The sequence below is a fragment of the Sinocyclocheilus anshuiensis genome, unplaced genomic scaffold (assembly GCF_001515605.1).
Source record: "Sinocyclocheilus anshuiensis isolate Anshui unplaced genomic scaffold, SAMN03320099.WGS_v1.1 scaffold1082, whole genome shotgun sequence".
In the NCBI taxonomy this organism is placed as follows: Eukaryota; Metazoa; Chordata; class Actinopteri; order Cypriniformes; family Cyprinidae; genus Sinocyclocheilus; species Sinocyclocheilus anshuiensis.
In genome coordinates this window covers 2,922,500-2,929,407 of record NW_015542379.1, presented here as the reverse complement: position 1 = coordinate 2,929,407, position 6,908 = coordinate 2,922,500, and the positions used below count along the sequence as shown (strand labels likewise).

The 6,908-nt window shown below is 38.6% G+C and overlaps 1 protein-coding gene across 1 annotated transcript; it reads left to right on the top strand.

The window, feature by feature from the left end:
- Nucleotides 1-4,320: 4,320 nt before the first annotated feature.
- LOC107692493 (C5a anaphylatoxin chemotactic receptor 1-like) lies at nucleotides 4,321-6,147 on the top strand. The gene is made up of 2 exons (XM_016491574.1): nucleotides 4,321-4,403; nucleotides 4,875-6,147. The coding sequence occupies exon 2, from the start codon at nucleotides 4,880-4,882 to the stop codon at nucleotides 5,948-5,950; it is 1,071 nt and encodes a 356-aa protein (XP_016347060.1). The 5' UTR covers nucleotides 4,321-4,403; nucleotides 4,875-4,879; the 3' UTR covers nucleotides 5,951-6,147.
- The last annotated feature ends 761 nt before the right edge of the window (nucleotides 6,148-6,908 follow it).

Genomic DNA, 6,908 nt, shown 5'->3' with positions numbered 1-6,908 from the left:
CAGACTGATACAGACAGTTGTAGTGGGTAGTGAGTATATGCACTCTAAAAAATGCTGGGTTATATTTAACCCAGCATTTTTTTGAGTGTGAGAGCAACGAATAGTAGTTGTGACTGTTCCACTGCTATTCCAACTTGTAATTCTATTTTTTTTCCATATGCCATGATCTCACTATATAACAGAGGGATGGGGTACCCAGAGGCCCAGGCCATGCATGACTATCCAGTTCAGAGAAAAGGGGACAGACTGCCCTTTCAGGTAAAAAACTCATCGGTCATCCTTTTGTCTTTGCTGTGAAGTTTGTAATTATATAGGATGAATTTAGGTCAAATGGATCAGATTTTGCTTTTGAGATGACTGGGAAAAATGTCCCAGTTAACCCGAGTTCTATATTAATTTACCTATTCATTTTAGTCATTTTTTATTTAATGTCACACACATTCATTCAATCATTTTAGGTCATAAAGCCTGCTTGGGTGGCAAGTTTGTATATTGAAGTCACCTTTAAATCATATAGGTCTTTTTGCCTTAGGTGACAGTCTAAGATAGCATTTTCTTTTTTTGTTTGCTTTATTTATAGATTGACTGATTTATTGATTATGACCCATAATTTATATAGTAAAATCTACATTTATATTTAACGTCTAACTCCTGCATATACAGTTACATTCATCACATAACTCTGAATAATCATGCTGTGTCTTAAGATAGCATGTCTTAAAAAATTTCTGTCTCAAGTTCATTGGTTGCTCCCATATGTGTGAACTGTCCAGTGACAAATGGATTAAGAAAAGAAACTGCTCAATGCTTTTTAGAAAAACAATGTCAAGTATAACATTTGCTGCATTGCATTTTATTGCTACATTTAACCAGTATTTTAAACATGAATTAAATAAAGTTAAAACTTCTGTATATGTCATTTTGAAAAGCAGTTCATTTTATTATTTTACTCTTACGTTTAAATAAACACTTTCAAATATGCATTTTTCAGTTTGGCAACTGATTTGTAGTTTTGAATCAAAAAATTGATTATTCATTCCTTAAGTGGAACTTAAGCCATTCATAGAGCATGTTGATGTACCCCAAAAACGGCAAACACTGTGTAGATTTTTTATATTGCTGTGTCAACATTGGCTCAACCAATGTCTTGAGTTTGGCGCGGGAATATCTGTTAGTGCAAACTCTTTGGAAAGTGTTCAGCAATTCCATTAGTGGTGCCACTAGTTGCACACAGCAGCTTCAAACTACTCATTTGCAAACTTAAGAGTTACTAGGTATTGCTGAAGCAATGCTTATCTACATTTTGTTTTATTTGATAATAACTGCTGTTCCCTCACTAGATTTTAAGCAATAGAGATCACAAAGAGGACACATGCAGCTTGTGGCATCACATGTTAGAATTTCACAATGGTGTTGAGCTTTCATTAGTTACGTGGCAGACCTGAAGCAACCGCAAACAGGAACCACATTCAATACTGAAGATTTCTCCTCCTTATATTATCTGCTCTCTTTCTCCTTTATTTTGCAGATCTTCCCAGATCCAGTGGAAGTAGTTTTGAGTACTGAAGGCTGTCTGAGCTGCGCGCCGCAGGAGAAGGAGCGCCTGCCATCCATCATGGTGGAGCCGACTGACATCAGCGAGGTGGAGAGCGGTGAGCTGCGCTGGCCCCCAGAAGACATGGACTTCGATGAAGATGAAGATCTGTTCTTGGAGCAGTGCATCCCACCTGCTAACATCGCAGACTGGGGGGAGGATGAGGAAGAGAGCTCGGTTATTGAAAACCACCAGCAGAACACTTCTCTGTTAGGTACTTTCACAACCATTCAGAACAACATCTAGGCCCACACAAATTGTGTTGCCTTTTTTGAGGGTAATTGGGTGGGAAATCAGTGGTTATCAGTTGAATTGAACATGGTAAAACATGATAAAACAGATCTGATGTCATATTTTTGTAGGCCAACCTGGAAGTTCACATCACCCTAGTTTCCTTGACAAAAACCCAATACGATTTTTTTTTTCCCCCACTGGTTGTTGGATTATTGCAGAAAATAAGCTTTGTGAATAACAAAAGTTTATGATTCTTACATGCTTTGTTCATAATGATAATCTTCACAAATTAAGGAATTTTATTGCATTTTCGAAGCCTAAGTAAAAAGCTAAATAAACTACACCATGGTCACACGACTTCAACATCACCACCATTAAGCTTCCAACAACCCTTTATTTGAAATCTACAAGTTGTCAAGTTTAAGAATAGTTTGCAAGAGTGTGATTATAAACACAATGAGGCTGTGAAAGCGACTAGTGAGTAGAATGAATAGCTGTTGGGTATGATGACATTTCATGTCCCCAACAACCTCTGTAGTCCCAATAAGCCACTTATTAGCATCCGCCTTTTTCAAGATTTTCAAGTAAAATCTTATATATATCACAAGTGGGTATTACAGATAAATTTCATGTCATGGAATAAGATGTGAAAATATTTTGAGCTTGTAATAACCACAAAACTTATGTCAGACATTAAACTCATTTTAAAAATCCATTGACGTCAGCATGATGGAACTGGAAGTGTTAAAATGCTAACTTCGTTTCCAGGTTATGGCTTACAAAAATATGCCATTCTTGCAGAAATCTATTGGTAGATAAAGTAATGCTCAAATTAGCCAAACTATCAAACAAACAAAAACGCATAGAGCAGGAGATGTGTGGAACGATGAGCTTTCAAGTTCCATGTGGGGCTAAAAAAATATTTCTGCAGAAAATCTGTTTACTTCTCTATCTTGCTCCGAAACCTCGTTTTAATCAGCAGGCAACAGATGTTGCGGCCAAAATGTGTTGTTGCAACACTAAGCTTTTGAACTTTTCAAGTTTCAAATTGAATTTTTTCAGCACAGAGGGCAACACAATATATATGCATTGCTAATTTTCAGTTTCATTTACATTAGAGGAGTCTGGTTGCTTTAGTTTTGTTTAATTTTCTCTCTCTGTCTATCCATCTGTATGTAGATCTTCAAACAGATGACTTTAGGGACGACACCCCGACTCTACCTCCAGAGAGTGCTTCAACTCTGAACTGACACCCAACGAACCCTTCCTGAAAATGACTTTATAGGTCATTACCATGAATTCTGCACTTATTAATAAACCCTTCAGGAAATGACTAGAGGATGCTTACTGAAGACCTATGGGACTGTGCGTTTCTGATTGTGGTCTGACTGTGGTCACACAAGTAAGCTGACACTTTCCGTAGACTAGAAAAAAAAAAAGAGCAACTTGTGAAGAAATTTACTGAAATGAAATTATACATTGTAATATAGTAGCTCATAAAGTCATTACAGTCTTTCATAGGTTTTTTTAATGCAAAAATTAGTTTCTGCATTTTGGGATTTAAACCAGTCAGCATGTTCACATTCCCCCTTAAAATGCAAATCTGAAAAAAGAGCAACTTGTGAAGAAATTTACTGAAATGAAATTATACATTGTAATATAGTAGCTCATAAAGTCATTACAGTCTTTCATAGGTTTTTTTAATGCAAAAATTAGTTTCTGCATTTTGGGATTTAAACCAGTCAGCATGTTCACATTCCCCCTTATAATGCAAATCTGAAAAAAAAAAAAAAAATGCAGAGAAATCATCGAAAAAGGGGAAGGAGCATAACGGAAACTTGCATTTTAGTAACGCCACATATCATCTGTAGCAGAGTGTTATGTTACAGAGGAGTTGAAATGTGTTGTATTGGAACATTTCTTTCAACGCTTTAAAAGAAAAGTTTAATTTTGTGCCGTATTTGTCCCTTTTTTCTTTTACCCATGTCAGTTTTTGTTGTATTTCTGTCATGCTCATCTGCATTTTACCCATTAAGTGCACCTCTGAGTAGAATAAAACAGCGCATTGTGTATGTTTATACCAAACAGAAAACTTTGTCACTCAGTTGTTGTGAAGCATTCATCTTTGCAATATGTACATACAATGTTTTTCCTCAAATGATTATTACTAAATACAATTTAAAGCAATAAAATGCATCAGTACCACTACTGATTATTTTTTTTTTAGTTCAGATTCTTGTCTAACAGTTCTGTCCAATCACATCACAATAATATGACCCTAAAAAAGAAGAACAACATCTGCTGATTCAGATAGATCGACATCATCCTTCTCTTCTCAGTTCCAGTTCCAGTTCCAAATGAGTCTTCCATGACACTTTTTAGGTTTAAAAAGTTTTAAAGACCAACGACTACATCAAAGATCGTGTAAAAGTGCTTATACAACATCGCTAAGGTAAAGGCTTGGCACACAGCACTTTGCAATCGTTTCCTGGCTATAAGGGTCGCAAAAATAGATGAGCTGAATCACATCTGGTGTAGCAGATCGGCACAACTTCACAACCAGAAATTCTGAGAGGTATTTTTTGTTGTTGTTCATTTTCATTGATTTTTAACACGATTAGAGTTTCATTTATGTAGTGTTGAACTGAATAATAAAAAAATATATATTTCTTCTGAGAAAGTATTCAAAAAAAAAAAAAAGATTTTCATTATATGGACACTTCTTTCATGTTCCACAGATGAAAGAATGACTTAACAATGAAGAAATTATAACAGAATTTTCATTTGTTCATTCAAAATGTACTTTTAAGAAGAAAAACTTTAAGAAACGCTTTGAAATTTCTTAATAATGAGCTCTATTTAAGATCAGTTTTAAATGTGTCCTCACAATTGCATCATAAAGTTGCAATGCTTGATTCTTTAAATGAGATTTATTTAGCAAATAACATGATTCGACTCTCAAATAACCACTAGACACTGTTTTGAGGGTTTTAGCTTTGAGTAACATTGCACGTTTTCTGTTATTCGTCTCTTTCTCATTTCACAGCTGAAATGGAGGAAGGTGACTATATTTTTTCTGATGATTATAATGAGACCGACTGGTGTGAGGGGGTTGAAAACTGCACGGCTTTTGTGCTCCCCACTGTAACGCCACTGTCCAGGATTGGTTCCCGGCACTGGATCGTTCTGGTCTGCTACTTCATTGTGTTCCTGTTGGGCGTCCCGGGGAACGCTCTGGTGGTGTGGGTGACCGCGTTTCGAATGCCGAACTCTGTGAACGCGCAGTGGTTTCTGAATCTGGCCATCGCGGATCTGCTGTGCTGCTTGTCGTTGCCTCTCCTCATGGTGCCGCTTGCCCAGGACCAGCACTGGCCTTATGGTGCTTTGGGTTGCAAATTACTCAGCGGTTTGTTCTACATGATGATGTACTGCAGCGTTCTGCTCCTGGTCGTGATCAGCTTGGACCGTTTCCTACTGGTGACCAAACCGGTGTGGTGCCAGAACCACAGGAACACGAGGCAGGCCCGCTGCATCTGTTTGGTCGTCTGGATTCTCGCTCTCCTGGCTGGTTCTCCTCAGTTTGCTCACATGGGGATACATGAAGTGAGCAAGACTAAAACATCGTGTGAAGGCAGATACAGTGACTTGGGTCATGCGTGGTCCGTAACCCTTACCCGCTGTTTTCTGTCTTTTCTGCTGCCTTTCCTGATCATCTGCATCAGCCATTGGAAGGTTTTCCTCACGACGAGCTCTGGCCGAGGGCAAAGAGGCAGCGACAAGTCGGCCCGGGCGCTACGTGTCATCCTGGCATTGGTGCTCAGCTTCTTCCTGTGCTGGATTCCTTTGAACATCGTGGATATTCTGCTGTTAATGATGCAAAAACAATCCCATAACATTCTAGCCAACTTGCATCTAGCCCACGTGCTGACGCTCTGCTTAGCTTACATTAACAGCTGCCTGAACCCGCTGCTCTATGTATGTCTCGGCCGCAGTTTTAAGGAAAGTCTGATTAGCTCACTGCGAAGTGTGCTTCACTTCGCATCCGAGGCACCGCCCCATCGAATCAGCATGACTGCAAACAGTAAATCAACTACAGATGGGTTCAGAGAGAAGCCCTTATGAAATCGTTGCGTGGAGATGTGGATCGAAAACCTATTCAAATACCACCCTCAGGAATCATTTGTAGGTTTATAGAAAGGTTTTACTTTAAGTTTATGGCTCACTAGTGGACATGCTGCACAACAAAGGTGTACAAACTTGGTCACCAGTATTGTTCTATTAACAAAATTCTTTTAAACCTCCGTAACATTCTCGCACAATTTTTTTCATATTCTTTTCATAGCTAATCAAAAACAGCAGTGCACGGTTCACTATGTTAACATGCACTAATTTTCACCAATCGTAATTGATCCAGTTTGAATTCAGATTCTGGAAGCTGTGTTTATTTGAACACTAAACCTTGCAGTCCGATTCACATATTCGTTTACATGCGCATTGCACCTACTGCGAACAAAACTTTAAGTGCATGAAACAGAGAAAGCCACTGCAAGAATGTCGCAATTGGGAAATTATTCAGTCTCCTTCACATAAATCAACATGCGCATTAAAGGGTTAGTTCACCCAAAAATGAAAATTAGCCCGTGTTTTACTCACCCTAAAAGCATCCTAGGTGTATGTGACTTTCTTCTTTCAGATGAATCCAATTGGAGTTATATTAAAAATTGTCCTGGCCCCTCCAAGCCTTTCAATGGGGGTAAGCGGGTGTTGGTTGTCAACAGTTCAGAAGACGTGAAATAAAGTGCGCGCATCCGTAATAAAATGTCCCTCACACGGCTCCGGGGGGTGAATAAAGGCCTCCTGTAGCGAATCCATGCATTTTTGTAAGATAAATATCCATATTTCAAACGTAATAAACACTTTTTCACACTTCCTCTGACTGTGGTACGCAAAAGATGTTCAGGTGGATGACGTAGGACATATGCGTCGTGCGCGCACCTCTGGAAAATGCAGGAGCACAGGAAACAAAGTTTCCTTACTTTACCAAAGGAAAACCAGTCTCCTCTTGGCTTATATCGAAATC